The following is a 23,421-nucleotide window of genomic DNA, read 5'->3' as shown; positions in this document are numbered from 1 at the left end:
GTCAAGCTCATGTTTGGGATGGCCAGACCCACCCCCCGTGGAGCAGGACCTGTTCACAATTATGAAATGCATAAATAAATATGAGACAAACGTAGTTTTAAGGAAGTATTTATTTAATAAAATAAGAAGGGTTTACCAGTTTTTCATATAATTTTATTTGAAATATGATTAATATATATATATATATATATATATATATATATATATATATATATATATATATATATATATATATATATATAAAGAACATTTGGCAATCAGTCTATAGAGGAAAGTGCAAAAATAAGAATTTGTTATTGATAATTGAGTTGGTCAATAAAAATAATGGCATAAAGTTACACAGAGAAATATAAATAAGGACAGATTTCTTGAGCAGTACATAAATTCAACATATTATGTAAATTAAGATTGATTTGCTTATGTGGGAGCTTGATTTTAAAAGCAGATTTGTGCATGTGCAATGCAGTGATTAATAGGGAGCACTGATAGGGTGATGAGACTGGGAGGCCATACTGACAGCTTGTGTTGGCTGGTTAAAAGCTTGTGGCTGTTGGTGTGCTGCATTGACAGCAGGATTAATGACCACCGCGGATTGCTTTCGATGCCTTTAGCTCTCTCGCCATTTGACACCAGACGCACATAGTGCAACAGATCGCCACACAGAAGTCACAAAGTAATGAACCCTTAAAGAATAGAGAGATTTATTCACAAAATCATAGATTTTTTATTTTGACATGCCACTAAAACACCATCATAATTGTATATGTTGGTAACTCCCTGACATGTATTCTAACAGTTGTCATGACACAGTGCTTGCATGCTGTACATACCTTAATATGGTACCTCTCTCTCATTGTGCTCCTCATGGAGAGAGTAATAGGATTTGGGAAGCAACCAAACCCCAACTCCAGCAGGGGGAGACAGAAACACTCTCCAAAATCCTCACTGGTCTTACACATTAGGTAGCAAGGACACCACAAACCACAACAACCTGACATATACAGGAACAAAGTTGTCAGATGTTTGAAACATGCCATAATGTGTTACTTATAAATACATGTAGTTGTTGTAGTTCGAGAGGAGTTCATTTCTCCTCACTGGATCATGCATCATCATCATTTTTTATCTTACAAATATACAAACATCAGTCTATTTCTTAGTTTCTTCCCTCTTTCCAACCCTTATTTGTACACTCACAGATGCTCATGTCTTCACAACAGTCAAACACTCCACTGCTCCACTGGTTTTGCTTCACATTGTCAGCGGCTGGTTGCACACTTACAGTTGAATGCGCCATCATTATCATAAGATTGACCTGCGAACACACATCAACCCAATCAGGTTTTACTCACTGTTTACTCAAGTTTTACTTATTACGATTCAAAATGACAGTATTGTGTCATAAATTACATACATATTATGTGTACCTTTCCACCTTTGTGAAACTGTCTGCCCTTCTGTAAAATTATATTTCATTCTCTGTGATAAGTATATGTAAATGTTGAATGACAAAGTGAACCTTGAACAGATTATAAAAACACACATTTACTCTCTTAAATGAGAAGAATTTCACAATCATCCTCATTATGACTCAAAATGACAGTATTGTGTCATAAATTGCACATACTTTAAGTGCACCTTTTCACATTCTGCCTTTCTTTAAAATTGTATTTAATTCACTGCGATACACATTTATAAATGCTGAATGACAAAGTGAACCTTGAATATATTATAAAAACAGGACACAAGAGATGGACACAAGTTTTAGATCACAATAAAAGGAAATGGACAGAACAGACAGGGAAGAGCTACAAGTTTAATACTGGCAGCACCAGTATTAGACTTCAGTTCTGCCATGATGTCATATCTCCACTACAAACAGAATGTGGTGAAACTCGAGCTTGCTGCTAGAAAAATCCCTTCCCCACCTGCAGGGCTGGTCTGCTCCCACACCCAGCACAGAGCAATATACAATGCTTATTTCTACACCTCTTGTTCCGCTAAAGAGAAACAGACCATAGAAAATGGGAAAGGGATAGAGGTCTGCATGGGCCTTAAAATGAAACCTGAACCTGACCTGTACCCTGACCCTACCCGGCCGAATGACACCATCAGATTTTAAGCCTGAACCCGATGTGAAATCGATTACTATCTAATATCTTCTCCTAGCATGTACTGTTGCAATAGGCTGTATATTATGCAAGCATATAGGCAACATTCGTAACAGTCATGAAACAGTTAACATACACAGTTTTAACAAGACACGGCTGCCCCTTAGTACTCAAGAGCAGAAGGGGAAAATAGCATTGATTTACTGTTTATTTGCTGAAACTTCACTGGGTGCAGAAGGTGTCTCTGAAGCTGAAGAAAGTTGTTGCTGACTTAGAGGAGCTTGCTGTAATACGTTGATCGATTACTGCGATGGAAACAAAATTGTCTGAGTTGGTAACAAGAATCAGGAATGTCAAGAGATGGATCGATTATCTGGAGTCATCGGAGAGGAAATTAGCTGCTAATCTGCTAGCGACCAAAGTAGATTTGGAACACATTTGGGAATAACTGGAGAATTTGGAGAATCATAATCGACGAAACAACGTCCGAATTGTTGGAATTCCTGAGCATGAAGAAGGCAGAGATATGGTGAAATTCCTAGACGTGCTCTTCCAGAGTCTACTTAACATTACAGGCCATAAGCTGGAAATCGAGCAAGCTTGGAGATCGGCTGAGGGAGACACATTTTTTAGATCATCCAATAAAGATCTTGTGTTGTGTGAGGCAAGGAGTAAAGGAAAGCTTTCTTGGGAAAACCACAGCATTTTCTTGTTCCCAGACTTTGCAAATTTGCCAAGAGAGAAACGTGATCGATTCAAGGAATGCAAGAAACACTTTTTTGATGTTTCTGGCCAAACTGAGAATAGTTACTAAGGATGGCCACAAAATAATTACATGCCCACAGCAAGCATTTTCTTTCATAGAGACATTGGGGTGAGTAAATCATTTGGTGTTTCTCATGTGGCCCCCAAGTGAACTTGACTCGCTGAGCATACAACTCTACTATCTGAGGAAGCTGGGCACCATTTTCGTTTCTTTTTGTGTTGGTTCTGCCTAGCGGTTGGAATATGTTTTGTGGGATAACACTCCTTCAAGAAACTTTGCATCGACAAAGGGTCGCTTTTACACTGAAATTCCCGCCAAATTGAGAATAGATACTAAGGATGGCTGCAACATATTTACATTTTCTCAACAAGCAATGTCTTTCATAAAATCAATGGGGAAGTGAGTGTGATTCTCATGAGCATCCAAGTGGACTTGTCTCACTGAACAGTCACTTGATCATCTGAAGAAGCTGGGTGCCTTTTTTGTTTCTTTCTGTGCTAGTTCCGCCTAGCGGCTGGAATTTGTTTTGTGGAAGACCACTCCTTTGGGACAGTTGGGGATGAATCTGCTCATTCTATTTTAATAGTATTTTTTGAAGGACATTGGAAGGATTAGGTCATCTGCAGGGCTAGACTGGTAATCTGTCATGCCGGCATTTTCCCAGTGGGATGACACACTTTGGAGCTGATCAGGGGCAGACTGGCCATTGGGAGAACCGAGCGGGCCAGTGGGTTGGCTGCAAAACATGCCAAATGGGCCGTGATAAACTAAAATGAGCCGCTGCGTTATGCAGAATGGACACAAAACGGCACTGCGATGTGCAGAAAAGGACCGCTCAACAAGTTTTATCACAGTTGTCATGTAAAATCCCAGGCTGATTTCTCTGCTGCACTTATGAAACAGCCGGCTCACTGAACATTCGTTTGACTGTCCGAAGAAACTGAACGTCTTAATTTATAAAAAAAAAATGTGCTGGTTCCGCTAGCAGCTGGAATTTGTTTTGTGGATGAACACACATTCGAGAATTGTTTTGTGAAATAATCTACAGGTTATTTGTGTTTATTCTGCCTATTGGCTGGAGTTTGTTTTATAGATTATTTTCTGTTATGTTATTCTGTCTCACAAAATCTGTACAGAAGCACCAGACTTGAGCAATCCAATGGCAAAGTTGTCGCAGGGATTCTCGTAGGCATATGTGGCAGGGCGGAGGGCGGGGCCGGGTCGTGATTCCGCACACCCGACCCCTAATCACGCTAATTAGCCCTCAAGAGGGATAAAGGCCGACCGAAGACAGCAGTGCGACAGAGAGAGTGATTTAAGGACAGCTCTCCGACACCTGGGTGTGTGTGTCTTTTTGGTTACATTTATAATTAAAATATTATTTATATTATCATGCCGGTTCTCGCCTCCTCCTTTAACTTTAACCTCTTTAAAAAAAAGAAAAAAAGAACACAGGAAGGAGGAGGGATGCACCATAGTAGAGTCCTCGCGGCCTTTCCTTGTCTTTTTTTTAATGTTTTGTTAATTTGGCACAATCGCCGTTACGGCGTGTAAGTGCCACATTTTTTTGGGATTCCCTCCCCTTGTCCCCTCCCTCATCCAGATAGATGGGGATGACCTGCCGGCAGATGGGGCATGCCTGATTTTGGGGGTAATGAAAAAACGCACTAGGTTTTCCATGCAAACTCTTTCCATTACCATGAATGGGTAATTGTGAGTTGTGTTTTGCAAGCAGAGTACCATTCTTCATTTGGAATTTCTTCCCCTAATTCTCTTTCCCATTTATGCTTGATATAACTAGATATATTTTTTCTATTCTCCCTCATGGCATGATAGAGAAAAGAGATTATTCTGGGATTATTCTTTGTATACGAGTCAATTATCAACTCAAATCCACGTTCCTTGCTTTCTTAATTTCCCACTCAAAATAGTCCCGTGTCTGTAGATACTTATTTTACAAATTAATAAAAAACAAATAATTTTAGTTTAATTCTGCAAAACTTCGAAATTTCCTTTGCTCAACAAATATACACAATGCAGTTAAACCTTTAGTTACCCATCTCTTAAATCCCAAATTAATGCACCCTGGTTTAAATTGATTGTCAAATGCCACCCATCTCAACCACTTAATCAGATTTTTTAGGTTATACTGCTTGACTAATATAAATCATATCTGAAGTGTAATAACTGATATGTGATCTAGATTATTTCTTTATCACCGAGAAGACACTGTTTAGGTAAACCCTGATTTGCGAGTTCTATGTCTTTCCATTTAGAGGTATAGTTGGGGTTACACCAGCATACGCAAGGTCTAATTTGCGCAGCGTGGAAGTATTCCAGTAGAATTGGTAAGGCTAATTATCCTTTGCCAGCTGTAATGTTGTATATTTTATTCATGGTTTTTCCCCTCCCAAATAAATCTCAAAATCATCTTGTTCCAAGGCTTGAATTGAATCTTAGGAATCATTACTGGCAAAGCTTGGAAAAGATACAGTAATCTCTGGACAACATTCATTTTAACAACCTCTATTCTAGAGCTGAATTCCATGTGTAGAGTTGACCATCTCTCGAATGTCATCATTAATGATATTATAATTGCTCCGGTACAGTTCTGAATATTCTTTTGTCAGAATTACCCCAGGCACTTAATATGCTTTGCCTTCCATTTTAGATAATATGTGTGTCTGATTAGTTTCGATAGGAAGATATTAAATGGAAGACCTGTGTTTTCTAAGCATTTAATTTACATCCAGATAGTTTCCCATTGTCCTCCAAAAGATTCATAAATAGTGGAAGAGTAGTTTCCGGTTCTTAAAATCATCAGCAAATAACCCAATTACATGCTCTACTTCTCCAATTCTTATCCCACTCAAGCTCAACTGCTTGGGCCAAAGGCTCAATATAAAGAGCAAAACGGGTAGGGCTCAAACAGCTGCCCTGTCTTGTTCCCCTACTTGGGTTGAAAGTGGCTGTAAGATGCCCAATCACTTTGATTCTGACTATCGGTGCTTGATAAACTGTTCTAATACATTGTATTGACTTTCCATTGAAACCAAATCTTTTAAGCACCTGGTATAAAAAGGCCCAATTGACACTATTGAATACATTTACTGCATCAAGGCTCAAAATGACAGCACATTCCTGGTTTTGTCTAATATGTTTTAAAATATGTAACGTTCTTCTAATATTATCATGGGTTTGCCGGCTCTTCTTAATCTATTAGATCAGGAAAAAAGTTTCAAATCCTTTACAGATAATTGAGGTAAATAGCTAATAGTCCACATTCAGAATTGATATTGGTCTATACGAATCACAAAGTTCTTTATTTTAACCTTCTTTCAGGATTATTTTTATGACAACATCCCTCCACGATGGGGGGAGCCTGCCTTATTTGAGGGTCCAAATGAACAATCTTAATAGTATTGGTTTTAATTCTTCCCTAAACATCATACACCATTCCGATGGGAAGCCATTGCTGCCTGGGGACTTATTGTTTTTTAACCCACTAATTGCTTTCTCTAATTCTTCCAACATGATAGGTGAAGTGAGGAATTTGTTCTGTGCTGTTCCAATCTAAGGTAGATCTAGGATGTTTAGAAATGTTTCATCTTGGGGAACTAGTGAGCAGGTGATGGAGTCGAACGTGTTCGGCTGAGCTCCTGCCTAATATCTATTTTATAATAATTATCGAATCAGCGTTTTTTTAATATATATATTAACAAAACATCTCACAATATACTCAAATACACCCAGCAAAAGTGATGGCCATTTTCCTTTAGAGTAATGGCTTCTAATCTTCAAAAATACAAATACAGCTGATCCTCTAACTCCAGGCCCAACACCTCCTCGAAGCAGGGTTCAACTGCTGACCGGGCCCACACACTGACTCCTCCAAACATGGACCCAGGTGAAACATATATGGAAGATTTAAAATCTCAGATCTTATTGGCCTTAAAAGCAGACATCTCCTCTGTTATAAGGACAGAAATGAAGAATTCCCTCACCGAAGATTTTAACTACCTGAAAAGTGAGCTCCAGTCAGTCAGAACGGAGCTTGCCAATAATGCGGAAATGTATTCTACCACAGATTACAGAATACATGCTGTAAAATGTAATTTGTAACGTATCCCGTTAGATTACTCAATGTCAGTAACGTATTATAAATACTTTGGATTACTTCTTCAGCACTGGTAGATTATTTTTTACTTGTTTTGACAATAAAAACTCAGTAAGACAAAATACACATGTTAAAAATACATTCTCTGAAAAACCTAAATGTCATATTATTAAACTACAAATGAAACTATAAATGTCTTATTAAATGTATAAGTGTTTGCTTAAACATTATGAAAGTCATTTGCGATCAGTCTCCTGCCTTTCCAGGAGACCTGTTCATATTAAAGTCAATGACATGCATTTACATTTTACATTTAAACAAGATGTGTATGAATAATTACCAGCACTCTTGAAAATGTCCAACAATATTTATTTTAATGTTTTATGAAGATGAGAATGGTCTTTGCCAAAGCAAAACTAGGTTTTTTGTGGTTGTTAAAGTGTTATATTTGTTTTTTAGCACATTTATGCTACAGTATGTGATAATTAGGGTTGTCTGGATGGTTGATAGGTCATACAACCATTATACAGTGACTGAGCAGTACATTTGCCTTATTCATGAAACATGAGCAAAACAAATGTGTGTAAATGCAGTTTTATGTAAATTATCCCATTTAAATAAATGCCACAATTTACACAAAAATTGTTTTACTAACGATCTGCACATAATTTTGTTCTGCTCATTTTATTTTTATTTACTCTGAATGTTAGCATTTCTATGTACATTTTATAAGCATAAAATATAGTAGAGGTACATAGAGGTGAATAAGGCAGATTTACTGAATTTTCATTAAAAAAAGTGAAATCAAGCTTGAAATCAAGATTGTGCCTAGCGACTGCAATGGCAATGGCAAGATATACAGTGAAAATGAGTTACAGCTTGGAATGTTTTCACCCAAAACCAACTGAATCGCTTTAGAAGACATGGCTTTAACCACTGTAGTAGTATGGATAACTTTATGCTCCCTTAATGTGCTTTTTGTAGCTTGAAATTTCGGGCCACCATTCACTTGCATTGAATTAACTTATAGAGCTGAAATATCCTTCTAAAATCTTTCTTTGCGTTCTGCAGATGAAAGAAAGGCATACACATCTGGGATGGCATGAGGGTGAGTAAATGATGAGCACCATCACTCAAATAAGTTGCCATGGGTTTAATGAACTGTTCCGTAATTTATACAATTTACGTGTACTATTGATACTTAAGTACATTTAATATCAGTTACTTTAATACTTTTACTTAAGTCATTTTCTCATGAGCTACTTTAACTTTTACTTGAGGCAATTTCCATTAAAGTATATTTACTTTTACTCAAGTATGATAAATGCATACTTTATACAACACTGGCAATACGTCTGGTTCTCACCCTATCATCTTACCTGCTGCCAAAGATATCTGTCGAGTCATGTTTGGAGAGAATTTCAGAGGACATTCTTTTCTGTTGGTCTCTTCCAGCGCACACAACTGGCGAGGCATTGATTGAAGTTTTGGATGGGTATATACGGGATGCAGGCATGTCATGGGATAAATGTTATGTGTTGGGATATGCACAGTCGGGCAGGGTTAGCGGTCTGGTCACTCGTGTCCCTTTAGACAAGTGGACCCACTGTATGATTCATCGCAAATCTCTCGCATCAAAGCCAATATTAGTTGTGCCTGAGTCTCTGGAGTCAGTTTTAAAGCAGGCAGTGCAAATGGTCCATTTAATTAAAGCACGGCCATTAAATGCACGCTTGTTTTCCTAGCTTTGTCAGGAAATGGGAACCGAACATGAGCAGCTCCTATTTCACACTGAGGTTCACTGGCTCTCCAGAGGTCGGGTTTTACACCGCCTCTACGAATTGTGTTCAGAGGTGAAGATGTTTCATGTCGATGCCAAGCCCGACCTTGCGCGTTACCCGGACGACCCCCTGTGGTTAGCACAGTTGTCATACCCAGTAGACATTTTCGACAGGATGAATTTATTGAGCACATCGATGCAAGGGAGAGATGTCAATATATTGCTTCTTTCAGACAAAGTCAGTGCATTCGTTGGCAAATTGGATCTTGGCGTGATCGGCTGATTAATACAAATGTTGACATGTTTCCCAACTTTGCTGCCCATGTGCAAGAAACAGGGATAAATGTCTCTCCTTTGATTAACACAGTCGCTCAACATGTTGAAGAACTAAAACAACAATTCCGCCGTTACTTCAGTGAGGATTTCAGTTAATTTGCATGGGTCAGATGTCCCTTCAGTTGCCCAGGACAAGACCTTTCAGTTGACATGGAGGAGCAGTTAGTCGAATTAAAGAGCGACACCTCTAAAGCTTGTGCTCTCTGCCCTCGTTTTGGTTGAGTGTGATGACTGAATATTCTCTGTTGTCTAACGCCACAGAAAAATTACTTCTTCCATTCGCCTCAACTTATCTTTGCGAGGTCTGGTTTTCAAAATTGACTACTTTGAAAACAATGTACCGAAATCGGCTCCAGGTGGAGGATGACATCCGACTTGTGCTTTCCAACATTGAACTGCGAATTGTGCTTGTAAAAAGAATCAAGCGCAGGTGTCCCACTGATTGATTTAACATGTCATGGCTATGCGCCCTGCGTCCCAATTCGCATTATTCGTATGCAAATGTTTTTAGAATGGAATGCAAAGTGTTTTACATGTAAAATAATACACATTATTACAACCTAGAGTTCTCTTGTTCTAAGTAAGTATATAGTGTTCAGAAATATTTTTTAATATTTAAGCACATGTTTCATACTTGTCCGTAATATAGTTTTATAAAAGTCATAAACAAATCATAAAAGATGGAAAGTAATTAAAAAAGTATAAAAATGCAAAAGTCAAAACAAATCCATCCATCCATCTCAGATTATAGACAAGGTTATATAGATAGATTTGAAATAGAATAGATAATCGTTATACCTGGTCTCCTCCAATACGGGGGATCTCTTTAAGATGTTTAGCATAAGTTAATTATATTGTGATGCTTTCCAGATGAAACATTTTTATAGCTAATGTATTTTATAATGAACTGTCAAACACAAAGCAAACCTGATAATGAATTACTATTACACAGACATATAAAAGCAAGACTGAATCTATAAAACAAGATAAATAACGATGCAAAATAATAATAATAATAAAATAATAATATTAATGATAATACAAACCTATCGAACAGCGTTGCCAGGAGCTTGGTCTTCAGAGGATGTTGAGTGGTGCATAGATGCAAACGGTCTTTATCATACGTCCGTGTTCGCAGACCGGAAACTTCGATTAAGCCTTTGCTTTACTTTCGGCTGACACCGCGCGCGCTCGCGCCACTTATTCTAGAGGCGTTTATACTTGACGCGCCCGCCGTTGTACTATTCTGTGAAACGACAGTGGGAAGCCCAGAGGAAAATAACATCGGAATCAGAAGAATGTATTAGTGAGAAGTAGTTTGCCAGTCAGACGCAACTAAAACATTTAGGCTACAATAATCTTTGTAATAAAGCATTAAACTTCAATCTGGGTTAGTTTTTATTCTATATTAAGGCACCGGACAAATACTTGTATCATGCCTTAAAATGCTAATAAAATATTTATTGACCGTACTCCTATAAATGTATACATGCATAGAGATATTGCTATCAGGGATCTGCCCAGAGAGGGGCTCAAGTGGAAAAAATGGGCACTTCTCATAATTATTTATTTTAAAAAAAAGTTTTAAACAAAACTTTAAATATTATTACCACAACTCTGACTTCAGTATCAATTTATTTTAATTCCCTCACTGTCTGGCAGTTATAATAATCAGTTCACACAGAGACTATGGTCTTCTTTAGTATTCACTGGGTTTATCACAAGAGCAGGCCACAGCAAAGGAAACTATGCCACAATGTTTTCAATGCTACTAGTTTCAAGTATATATCGTTTATATATACTTGTAGTACATAGTAGGACATAGTTTCACTAATAATTTGTTTATTTTGCACAAGGCAATACATCGTTTGAATTATTTTGGCGTTATTGGAATGCATAACATTTCAAAATCAACAAGCATCTTCACACTAAACTGCAAAAGGCTGTTGCTGCTATTTTGTTAATTTTACTGGAAAAAACACAGCAAAAAATGATTGACAAAATACAAAAGTGAAAATATTACAAGGTCTTGAACTGAAATAATATAGTTATTTTGTTTATCCTATTCACCTGCAGTCCCTTGTCAAATGTTTGCAAATTAGCGCATTTTAATTAGTTAACGACTAATTTGCATATCAATGTGGCTATTGTGATGACATTATTAGACACAAATTTGACTGTATTCACCGGTAGTGTCTCCATTAAGTACAGTACATTAGCCTGTATGGCCATTATATATTGCCTTAGCTAAACTTTAGCTAACTTAATACATTAGCTAGCAGCTCATGAGTCATGCATGATAGACACAAGTTAACTATATTTATCTTTTGGATATTTAGCTATAAAGTTGAGGCACTGGTAGCTTAGTCTTTTGTTCATCACCACTCACCTCCACACTAGCCAAGAACAACACAACTGGGATAGGAGCTGGGAGTGGCTTCTATGTGTCTGATGTCGATGTGTGCTGCACTGGTGTGCGGAGGGAGAGAGGGAGGACATCGGAACTCAAAAAAGTGTCATCTCCTGACCTGATATTTAGATTTTTTATTCAATAAATATATTTGTTTGACAGGGAAGCAGTGCGTAAACAGGAATATATATATATATATATATATATATATATATATATATATATATATACACACACATTCATTAATTTAAAAAAAGTAAAGAAAAAAAAGCACACCATAAAAAAGGAATTGTTCTCTAGGAAGAAAAAGGGCAGGTGCTCAAGCCCAATTTGATGTCTCTGTGTGCACGTGCCTGACTGCTACAGTATTACATTTTTTCACACAAACTATTAAAAACAATTTAAATCTAAAGAGCAATGCTACTGTCTCTGCGATATTCATTGTGAATAAGGCACCTCTACTATATGTTATGCTTATAAAATGTACATAGAAATGCTAACATGCAGTGAAGTGACTGAGCAGTAAATTTGCCTTATTCATGAAACATGAGCAAAATAAATGTGTGTAAATGCAGTTTTATGTAAATTATCCCATTTAAATAAATGCTACAATTTACACAATAATTGTTTTACTAATGATTTGCACATAATTTTGTTCTGCTCGTTTTTCATGAATAAGGCAGATTTACTGCTCAGCCACTACTCTGAATGTTAGCATTTCTATGTACATTTTATAAGCATAAAATATAGTAGAGGTGCCTAGAGGTGAATAAGGCAGATTTTCTGAATTTTCATTAACCTGTGTTATTTATTTATGCCCTCAATGTTTTTTGGCAATGTAAAAGTCTTAAGAACCTTTGTAATAGGGACTTGGGTAGCTCAGCAAGTATAGACGCTGACTACTACACCTGGAGTCACATGTTCAAATCCAGGGCATGCTGAGTGACTCCAGTCAGGCTTCCTAAGCAACTAATTGGCCCGGTTGCTAGGGTAGGTAGAGTCATGTTGGGTTAACCTCCTCGTGGTCGCCATAATGTGGTTCTCACTCTCGGTGGGGCGTGTAGTGTGTTGTGCATGGATGGCGCAGAGAATAGCGTGAAGCCTCCACACGTGGATCCGCGGCAACGTGCTAAACAAGCCATGTGATAAAATGCTCGGATTGACGGTCTCAGACACAGAGATTCCTCCTCCACAACCCGGATTGAGGCAAGTCACTACGCCACCACAAGGATTTAGATTCTTGCAAAAATTAACCATGGTTTCAGTACATAAACTATAATTTAACTATGGTATTTAGTTAAAACATAGTTACCACCCAATTAACCATGGTTACTACTACAATTTTACTGTAGTAATATGCCTTTGTTAGGTACGTAGCCTTGGTTCCCTAAGACAAAGGGAACAAGACATTGCATTTATTAACGATTATGGCGAGTGCCTTCTTATATGACCTTGTTGAAACCTCTCTACAATATTGTAATATTGGCTATGGTGTTTGAGCCCCGCCTGTTTTGGCACGAAGATAATATTGCCCGAAACACTTCAGAATTCATCCTGCTGCTTTTGTCAGCAGTCACATCATCAATAAATACAAGAGAACCAGTTCCATTGGCAACCATACGTCACTCTGGTACAAGATGATCTTTGTCTCATCGGTCCATAGGATGTTGTTCCAGAACTGTGAAGGCTTTTTTAGATGTTGTTTGGCAAACTCTAATCTGGCCTTCCTGTTTTTGAGGCTCACCAATGGTTTACATCTTGTGGTGAACCCTCTGTATTCACTCTGGTGAAGTCTTCTCTTGATTGTTGACTTTGACACACATACACCTACCTCCTGGAGAGTGTTCTTGATCTGGCCAACTGTTGTGAAGGGTGTTTTCTTCACCATGGAAAGAATTCTTCGGTCATCCACCACAGTTGTTTTCCGTGGTCTTTCGGGTCTTTTGGTGTTGCTGAGCTCACCGGTGCGTTCTTTCTTTTTAGGAATGTTCCAAACAGTTGATTTGGCCACACCTAATGTTTTTGCTATCTCTCTGATGGGTTTGTTTTGATTTTTCAGCCTAATGATGGCTTGCTTCACTGATAGTGACAGCTCTTTGGATCTGATATTGAGAGTTGACAGCAACAGATTCCAAATGCAAATAGCACACTTGAAATTAACTCTGTACCTTTTATCTGCTCCTTGTAAATGGGATAATGAGGGAATAACACACACCTGGCCATGGAACAGCTGAGCAGCCAATTGTCCCATTACTTTTGGTCCCTTAAAAAGTGGGAGGCACATATACAAACTGTTGTAATTCCTACACCGTTCACCTGATTTGGATGTAAATACCCTCAAATTAAAGCTGAAAGTCTGCAGTTAAAGCACATCTTGTTCGTTTCATTTCAAATCCATTGTGGGGGTGTATAGAGCCAAAAATATTAGAATTGTGTCGATGTCCCAATATTTATGGACCTGACTGTATATCCAGTAATTACCAATTATTGTGTTTTATCCACATTTATCACAACTGCACTCAAAGAGATGACAGCACTCAAAAAGGGCTTTTATGTGCTCTTGGTATGTGCAAGGCCTCATTAATATACAAAGAAAAGATTAACGGTGATAAAATTGCTCCTTGTGGGGCTCCTGTGTTTAAAATTGTTGTTCCAGACATGTTGCCATTAACAACCACTCTTTGTGGACGTTTAGAAAGGAAATCTTTAATCCACCAAATAAATCGCCCGTTAACCCCCAAATTAATCAATCACCGAAAAAGAATATGGATCATTGTTGTGTTAAAAGCTGACGTCAAGTCTAAAAACAAAATCCTAGCGTAGTTTGTTGTACATGTTCAGCAACTGAATTATATAAAGTTAACTGCATCATCAGTACCTCTAGGTTTTCTATATGCAAATTGCAATTGATCTAGAAAGTCACTCACAGAATTCATTAAATGACCCATGATTACTCTTTCCATGCATTTTCCCAATACAGATGCGAGGGCAATGGGTCTAAAATCCTTTAACTGTTTAGCTCCTGTTTTTTTGGTTTGGGAACAACAGTAGATATTTTCCATAAATTTGGTTCTGTTCTTGCATTTAACAAAAGCTGGAATAGTTGGGTAAAACCCCAGTCAATTGATAAATACAGTCTTTCAGTACACCCCCATTCAGCACATCAGGTCCAGGTGCCTTATTAGGCTTAATACGAGACAAACAATATGCAATCTCATATTCTTTCAGGGTAATATTCTCATATAAAGGAATTTCAGAGCAAACCCTAATAGTTATACATTCACCAGTATCAAACCTACTAAAAATACATTTAAATCATCTGCAAAACATGCATTATATGAAGGAGTGGGGTTAATTTTCTTCCCCTTTCTTCCCATCATAAAATTCAGATCCTCCAATGCCTGCTTTGCATTACCCTTAAAAATGTTATTCTTATATTCAAGTTTAGCACTTTTAATTGTCACCCCAAGTTATCTATTGTTCTATCTATCAATTCCTTATCACCCTTCAAAAAAGCCACCCTTTTCTCATTAAGGCATAATTTAAGATCTTTAGTAAACCACTTGTTATTTGGGTATATACATACTGTTTTGGTTTGAACACAATTGTTCTCACAAAAATTTAAATAAGACGTGATAGTGTCTGTAATATCATGAACATTGTCGCATACTTGAAAAATCAATTGCCAGTCTGTTTGGTCAAAGCAATCTCTCCAATGCGCTTTGCTTTGTTGAATGAAATCCATTACACACCGCACCCCACCTATGTTGTATACGTTTGAGGTCAGCACTTTCTTTCTGAAAAATGGACACAGCATAACACCTTGTTAGTAAAGGGCTGGCGCTGTCCATGGTGCTAGAGTAACCACAATGCACAGGAAAATGAAATTACTTCAGTGGTAATGTTTTTTTTTTTGTTTGAACTGAAACCGACACCGAAGAATGGTCTGTACATGCTCGTTCATGAAGTGCACACGCTTAAACTCCTAGAAAGGAGATTTACTGTCTGGGAGATTTACTGAAAAGTGTGCTTTTCACCAGTTGACATTAGACCAGATTTTCCATATGCAAAGCAGTAAGTCTCTGTGTTCAGTCAGTAGTGCCTCTTATTGGCTGGTCATAACCAGTCGCTGAGGTAATTCAAAACACACACCATTCATTTTAAATGGGGCGAGTGCTGCATCTATGCATTTCATGAACATGCGGGGAGCCAGAGACAGACTGAAAAGAATGACTTAAAATTGATACAAATTTCCCTCAAATGCAAATCTAAAAAGCCACCTGTAATGTGATGCAATTGGTTCATGAAGTACATGTCATTTAGATCTATTAACGCAAATAAGTTAATCACAAATCAGTCCCGAGTATGGATGTGCAATAAGATCTGTTTCCGAGTAAACATTATGAATGGGTGCATCACGAATATGTGAGGTAGGCGCTGATATGGCTGCTTCCGTTTGGACCATGGCTTGCGTGGCCTCACTGGTGGCGTCAGGGCCGGCACTGAGGCAGCATGTATGGGGCTTTTAGTCAGGTGCTGGCTCGAAAAAGAGGGCGAACCGGCTGATATACTCATAAAGTGTTTCATAGCCTGTGATTGCTGCTGGGTCTTGACGTAACACTCAGCAAATGTAATTACAGAGCCACCAAAGAGGCCTTCAGGAGACACTGGAGCATCCAACAGAGTGGCTTTTTCATTATCAATAATTTCTGTGAGGGTTAGCCATACATATTGATCTAGAACTACCATGTTGCCCATGGACTTTTCAATGGCCTGACAGTGAGTTTTGTGGCAAGTCTACAGGTCTGTAGTGGCGCGGAGCTCTGGATCAAAGCCTTGCTTGCCTATTTGCTTGAGGAGCTAGGCTTGAAATACCTGGAGCACCATCATTGCATGGAGTGCTGAACCAGCTTGGCCTGCTGCTGAGTAAGCTTCTCCAGCCAGTGTGGACGTCTGTAGACACGGCTTGGAACGATGTATGGGGCGTGATTTCCACGCCCTGTTTCTCGCTGGGCAGAGGTGTGCCGTTACCGTCTCCTCCACAGAGGGTAGTTGGGCATAACCATTATCTTCCCTACATTAGAGAGGATGGTGAGAGCCTGCTGAGAAGGGCACGCATTAGGACTTCGACAGTCAATGGGGCAGATTTGCAGAATGCGGGTGCTTGACGGTGTCCGGACTACAGAAACCATTCATTGAGGTGAGACTGTTCAGGTTCCTCTGGGGAAGACCACTCGAGGTTAAGCTCTTCGATTGCCCTTGAAAGGACACAGAACTTCTCCCTGTCAGTGGCGTGTGCGCGGCAGCAACATCCACGGACCAGTCGCCTGATCCAGCGAGAGACATCCCCAGCATCAGAACCGCTGAACGAGACAAGGCCATGTGCTCTTTCAGAGGGCCGGAGCTCATCTCGCACATGGCGTATCAGCAAAGATGCGCCTCATTGAGATTGAGGGGCTCGCGGGGCTTGTGCCGGCAAGAGGACCACCTCAAATTCATCCTGCTCAACCTCGCGACCCCGCCATGCCTCCTCATGTGAATCCTCGGGTATCACAGAAGAGGCTGCTGGGAGGGCTCTGAACGAGGGCGATTTGCGATCAAAGCATCTTGAGACTCGTGACTTTGCAGTGAGGAAATTGGTCTCCATGAGAGCAGACTCTGCATGGATGTGGCCCAGACAGTAAATGCAGCTCTCATACTGATCTGATGGCAGGATGTCCCTCTCACACAAGGAAATATTTTAGGACATTTTTAAAAAGACGTGAGCACGTAAGCGACTCTTTTAGATATATAAATATTTATATTTCACACAACACACAATAGCTTTGTAAGGATACACAACACCTGCAGAAGCACTGTGGGGAATCAGGATGATGAGGTCTGTTCACCAGTGAAGCGTCCAGCGTTGAGGCGGAGTGATGTTCGCCGGAGCACTGTAGGGGAGCGAAGAGTCTTTTCGTTGCTGTGAAGATTCTGCCAACTGACATGTGTATTTCGATGCCGAAGGGTAGAGGGCTTCTAGACTAGAGATGATTGCTGTCTTGAGGGAAGAAATTCTGAGGAAATGGTGTTTGTGTACCTGCTTTTATAGTGGACAGCTTTGCGTTAAAACAGGAGGGGCTCAAACACCAAAGCCAATATTACAATATTGCTGTTATTGTAGAGAGGTTTCAACTAGGTCGTGTAAGAAAGCACTCCCCATATGCGTTAACAAATGCAATGTCAAGTGTACTGAGTTATAAGGGAACCATGGTTTCTTAAAGCCCTGACCTCAATCCGAAAAAAAAATAAAAAATACTGTTGGCAGAACTGAAAATGTGTGTGCAAACTAGGAGTCCTACAAATCTGATTCAGTTATATGGAGGACAAAACATGCCAAAGTAATAAATAAATACATAAATAAATAAATGTAATAATAAGAAAATAAAGGAATAAATGTTTTGATAAAACAAATATAATTATTTTTTAATTAAAGTTATTCCTGAATTTATTTTTGTATGACTTTTTTCCTTTATTTATTATTTTCTCTTTTTATTTTTATTCTTTAAAACTTTTTTATTCTTTCATTAGTTTTTTTTATTATTTATTTATGCATTCATTTATTTTTATATTGATTTATTCCCACATGTATTTATTTCTATATTTAAATATTCCCACATTTATTTTTGTATTTATTCTTACATTTCTGTCTCTTGTATGATAATGATGTGGGCGGGTCCTGCTCACCATTGGTTTATTGTAGATTGAAGCGTGTGCTCGATTACTCTTGACTTGTTTTGATGTGACGTCAGGTCATGGCCATATTGTGTAAACTAAAGCTGTTTGTGGGGCTAAAAACATAAGAGCTTAAGACAATCCAAGATTTATTGGTTATACTACAATCACAAAATAAATGGGGAGCTGTTTCTAAAACAAATCCACAAAATGAGCAAGTTTCATAAATTATATGATTTAACCTTTATGCTTTTCTTTTTTTTTTCTGTGTATATAACTTCATATTTTGATGTCCGCAAATCCATAATATTGATTTCTGTTGTTATGATTGTTCATTGTAAAAGATACAACCATGCTTCATTTCCCTGATCGTTTATGTATGTATGCATCTGCAATAAAAAAATAAAAAAAATCAAGAGAGTTGCGCAACTTGCGAATGAAATCGATAACCACACATCAAATGACTGTTTCATTTAGAGTAGAGGTGCTTATTGATGTTTTAGGAGAGCTGTAGGCCGGTATGAATGTCGAAGCACATCCTGGTTGTTAAACTCTCTGCAAAACGTTTCCCTGCATATTCAAAATCTGTGCGAGTCAGAAGGTGCTGAGGTGGGACGTCCATCTGCTTCCGATAAGTGCTATTGAGCTCTTAACCAATGATGCACTGGAGCTCCACAAGGACCGCCTCCCTCATTTACATGTTGCACACAGAAAAGTACAAATAAATACATTAATAAATAAATAAATATATATGGGAATATATAAATATGGAAATAAATATATGTGGGAATATATTAATATAAAAAATAAATTAACACGTAAATAAAAAATATGCAAAATAAATGAATAAATAATTAAAAGCTAAAAATAATAAAAATAAATGTAAAAATAAATATAGAAAATAATAAAGGAAAAAAGTCATACAATAATAAATTCAGGAATACATTTAATTAAAAACTAATTATATTTGTTTTGTCAAGACATTTATTCCTTTATTTATTTTTTTATTATTATATTTATTAATTTATTATTTATGCAGGTTTGGGCCTCCATAAAGTTACACCAGTCTGGAGGAATGGGCCAAATTTCCAGCAACTTATTGTGAGAAGCTTGTGGAAGGCTACCCAAAACTTTTGACCCCAGTAAAACAATTTAAAGTCAATGCTACCAAATACTAACAAAGTTTATGTAAACGTTTGACATACTGGGAATGTGATGAAAGAAATAAAAGCTGAAATTAATAATTCTCTCTACTATTATTCTGACATTTTACATTCTTAAAATAAAGAAGTGATCTTAACTGACCTATGACAGGGAATGTTTTCTACGATTAAATGTCAGGAATTGTGAAACACTGAGTTTAAATGTATTTGGCTACGGTATATTTAAATTCTGGCTTCAACTGTGTGTATTTCAGGTAGGCATAGGCAAAATCCTAAGAAAGATAGGTGGGAACTACACTACTGTCCAGAAGCTGTTTCTCTGATTTTCTATCATTACCTCTACAAAGCACTGATCCCTCTTGTTTGAATGAGCCTTGTGACAGCACAAGCACTTGTCTGCTTGTGTCTTTCTGTATGCATGTTGTTGTATTATACATGCAGAAGAATTGAAACTACATGATTTGAATCTAGGATTTACCCTTTTAATCTTGGAATTCCTCAGCATCATAAAGTAATGGACCTCCTGAACTTTTCCTTGAAAGGTTTCCAAAAGACCATCAGATTAGCACGACTCGAATACGAAGACATTTCATATTAATCCAGGATAATTTTAAACAAAGTCACAGTACTTTACCGATTTAGCCTTCTAAAATGTACAGAATGCTTTTAAATCCACGATTTATACAAGACCTAGACTTGCTAGGTAATCCTGAAATTTTCTTTGAACTGTTGTAACTTGTATAACTGAAAAATTAATGATTATAGCATGATGTACCTCTTTAAAATGTGTGTAATGTTTCATCCATGTTGGATAACCAAAGAATTAACCAGTATTATTTTGTAACCAGAGATTTTCATGTTTTGTTACCTAGACGCATAATATCCATAAAAAAAAACATCATGTTTAGTATGTAAGCGTTTGCTGGCGTATGCAGAAAAAGCTGATGACAACGAATATGTCTCTTGTACCATTCTCAAGATATAAAAGTTCATGATTAAATATGCACTATTTTTGAGCGGGAGATTTGTAAGAATCTGAAACAAAGAACCATAAATTAACTGTGAAAAGACCGTGTGACTCTGAAAAGTCACTTCTGATTGGCGCAGGACACCTTTGGGGGATGCGGCCAATTTCAGTACAAATATTTCCAAACTGGAAGAACGTGCTCTCTTCTCTCATCTGGTCGCTCCGCTGACTGCCAGGTCCATGCTATGTGAGGTCCAAGGAAGCTCGGGACTCGACGTCCCGAGAAACGTGTCACTCTCTATGGTTCACACACCCATGAGCACTTCAAAGCAAGGAAACACCACAAAGACATGCAAGTACATCTCCAATATTGTGCTCAAATTGCTGGTGTATTAATTAAATAATTTGGGTAATTTTGATAGAAAATCGATGTAGACTCAAAGAAGAATAAATGGTTCTTAAGGTATTGTCAACAGACTCCATAAAGTTCATTTTCACTGTACTGATAATTTATCTCACATTCTGTCACTTTTCACCAACCTGTCTCATGTATATATGTGTTAGATTAGATTTATGTTTAGAACAGTTATAAAGTTTCTGTGTTCAAAGATGATTGATTGTGGTATATTTTGATAAATAATCTCATCCCTGTTTCCAAAAGATTTTGCTTCAAAGCTGTACCCAATACATGTGATATTATTTTCAATAAGCCATGAAAATAATATCACTCCAATAAGTGAATTAATCATAATTCACTTATTAAAGCTAATTCCTTACAGTAGAAATTGTGAGCAGACAATTTTAATGGTGGAGAATCCATTAAGACAAATAATCTATTTATTTGTCATTTATCTAATTTATAATGGTTGTCGAATGCAACTAATTCCATTATACATTTCATTTCGTAATAATATACAATAAGGACAGTTTAATTTAGTTCGTAGCTCACATATTTTGAGACTCTAAATTTAGCATATCAAATATCCGTACATATAATGGTGTGAGAAAGAGGGCAATATAAATTTCCCTCCTAAATATCGCATATCAAATATTTTACAATGTTAAGATGAGCACAAGTATTAGCTAATGTAGCTTAATCCTTTTTATTTCACTTTGAAGATTATGATTATTGCTCATGGCAACCAAATAATAATATCCCTAGTAAAACAAAAATGCATACAAAACCACAGCGGTTAAGGGTTTCAGTGACACACTAAAGCAAATATAAGCTGTGGCCCTGTGGTCAGTACCTAGTGACTTTTGTTCCACTGATAATCACCTCTATCAGATACTATTACACTTTAAAATGCTAGATAAATCATGGTGAAGTGCTGAGTTACTCCAAAGTAATGATTAAACGGCTGATGTTTACTGCCAAATTGGCTTAATTTATTTGAAAAACTGCATTTGTCCATAGACAACTACCATTATGCTACTATTCGGAGCTGGATGTGATGACACGCTGACTGTGGTGGAACAAAACCCACCATGTACTGACCACAGGTGAGTGCAAGTGAGAGGACTGAGAGTGGCACAGCATATATTTGCTTTAGTGCATCACTGAAACCCTTAACCGCTGTGGTTTTGTATACATCTTTATACATTAAACAGGTGCACTTTAACTTTAATCCCAGAAATGAAGACACATTTTGGATATCCTTATTCAAACTATATATAAAACTATGTAATTAGCATGTACAGTGAGGGGAAAAAAGTATTTGATCCCCTGCTGATTTTGTACGTTTAGTACAAATTAGTTGCATTCGACAACCATTATAAATTAGATAGCATAGTGTTTCCAGCACTCCTTTTATGAGTGTGCTCCTAATCTCAGCTCGTTACCTGTATAAAAGACACCTGGGAGCCAGAATTCTCTGATTGAGAGGGGGTCGAATACTTATTTCCCTCATTAAAATGCAATTCAATTTATAATATTTTTGATATGCTTTTTTCTGGATTTTTTGGTAGTTATTCTGTCTCTCACTTTTCAAATTAAATTTACATTAAATTATAGACGGATCATTTCTTTGTCAGTGGGCAAATGTACAATATCAGCAGGGGATCAAATACTTTTTTACCTCACTGTATTATGATAATAAATTATTATAGTAATTCGTATTTGAACAGTAATTCCTCTGGTGGAACATACTGGAACAAAACTGGTCTACAGGCAAAGAGAAGGCTAAAACTTTGTCAAACGTAAACAATGGTGATTAATTGATAAAAACACAAAGATAAAGCTGTTCCAGGAACTACATGCATTTTTATGAGAAGGTCTGAATGGACCGTGACATATGAACAGGGATCATGTTCTAAACTTTTAATATTAGTTCAGCATTTGCACAAATAGGCAAACACAATCATTATTGATTCAGTGTGTGAAGTACATCTGCAGTCTCTCTTAGTGAATGTAAGCAATGAAAATAATTAATATGATTCAAAAGTTCAGACTGTGAATCTATTTAGGAGGCACTCAATCATTGACCTATGTGATAATAATAATAATAATAAAAAAAAAAAGTAAAATCTGAAATACCGATTATAATTAGCAGCTGTTTGCCAATGTGTGAGGTTGGGCAGTGGTTCTCAAATGGTTTGCTTTAGTACAATGAACACCTGTGTTGGATTGTCCTGAAGTAAACAACTTCTTAAAATTAAATTTTGTATTAATATCACAATGAACTGAATGGACCTAACAATATGTAAATTATAATGTACAAACAGCCAGTAATTGTGCTAAATAAACCCTAAATACATATATAAAACGGACCATAAAGGGTTCATTTTGTGATAATGACTGACTGACTGACTTCATTATCTTCTAGACAATTATATGTCCATGAAATACTGATTTGAGAATTTTAATTATTTTGTGAGACGAAAACAGTGTGGAGTGATATGACACACCAAAGCACAGCAATGTAGTGAATGGGGCCAGTCCATAAACATTAATATATATACAGGTGACACTCGAAAAATTAGAATATCGTGCAAAAGTTCATTAATTTCAGTAATTCAACTTAAAAGGTGAAACTAATATATTATATAGACTCATTA

At 37.3% G+C, this 23,421-nt stretch overlaps 1 protein-coding gene across 1 annotated transcript; it reads right to left on the bottom strand.

Annotated features, from left to right (window-relative positions):
• Nucleotides 1-258: 258 nt before the first annotated feature.
• On the bottom strand, nt 259-10,274 carry LOC127651013 (cornifelin homolog). The gene is given in 5 exon segments (XM_052136712.1): nt 259-601; nt 603-683; nt 831-991; nt 1,198-1,315; nt 10,157-10,274. Coding segments are annotated over 4 exon segments (483 nt in total). The 5' UTR covers nt 1,307-1,315; nt 10,157-10,274; the 3' UTR covers nt 259-469.
• Between the last annotated feature and the right edge of the window lie 13,147 nt (nt 10,275-23,421).

Source organism: Xyrauchen texanus, chromosome 1 (genome assembly GCF_025860055.1).
Source record: "Xyrauchen texanus isolate HMW12.3.18 chromosome 1, RBS_HiC_50CHRs, whole genome shotgun sequence".
Lineage (NCBI taxonomy): Eukaryota > Metazoa > Chordata > Actinopteri > Cypriniformes > Catostomidae > Xyrauchen > Xyrauchen texanus.
This window is presented reverse-complemented; position numbering and strand designations above follow the sequence as displayed.